Source organism: Bison bison, unplaced genomic scaffold (assembly GCF_000754665.1).
Source record: "Bison bison bison isolate TAMUID 2011002044 unplaced genomic scaffold, Bison_UMD1.0 scf7180017864313, whole genome shotgun sequence".
NCBI lineage: Eukaryota > Metazoa > Chordata > Mammalia > Artiodactyla > Bovidae > Bison > Bison bison.
Genome location: NW_011494885.1, coordinates 1,895,025 through 1,895,670, shown reverse-complemented (window position 1 = coordinate 1,895,670; position 646 = coordinate 1,895,025). Strand labels below are relative to the sequence as shown.

Sequence of the window (646 nt, the reverse complement as noted above, 5' to 3'; positions counted from 1 at the left end):
CTGCAGGACTGGCACAGAAAGCTGTGCTCCCGGTTCCTGGTGTGGGCGAGGCCAGGGCAGGGGCCGAGGCGAGGGTGGGGAGAGGCCTGGACCTGTCACCGGAGGCCCCTGGGCAAAGTCCTGGCCCATCCTCCACAGGCGGGGTGCTCAGCCCTTTTTTCCCACCACATGGCACCCGGGCCCTGAGTGTGGCAGGAGCAGCAGTTCTGATTACCAAGGAGCCATGCTCCAGTCCCCAGATGTGGGCGGGACTCCCCACCAGGTCACACTGGCGCCTGTTCCCTGAAGCCACCAAGCACCTTCCCCAGCCAGCCTCGGGCACTGGGGTTTGGGGGCCCTGCACTGACCACACAGACGAAACAGACCAAGGGAAGGGAATTAAATAACGTGTGACTTTATTAGAGATAAAACCAGCAGCATCACAGCTTGAGCCCTTGTCCCCCCACCTCATCTCTGCCCGCCCACACTTCTGCCTAATGTCGGTAGTGGGGGCTTCGGGATCTGGACCTTGACCGTCTGGAGAGAGAGCGGGGAGAGAGGCCCTGTGAGGGTTTGGGCAGGAAGTAGGGAGCCCAGCCGTGTGGGCAGGTGCACACACACCCACCCACATGGGACCACTGGGGCTTCAGCGACGCAGAGGTTGGCT

The 646-nt window shown here is 62.7% G+C and overlaps 1 protein-coding gene across 1 annotated transcript in view; it reads right to left on the bottom strand.

The window, feature by feature from the left end:
* Positions 1 to 373: 373 nt before the first annotated feature.
* Positions 374 to 646, bottom strand: part of CLASRP (CLK4-associating serine/arginine rich protein) — a 25,016-nt gene continuing 24,743 nt past the window's right edge. The window contains exon 21 of the mRNA XM_010852689.1: positions 374 to 516. Coding sequence (XP_010850991.1) covers positions 474 to 516 — 43 coding nt within the window. The 3' untranslated portion in view covers positions 374 to 473. The remainder of the gene's footprint in view (positions 517 to 646) is intronic.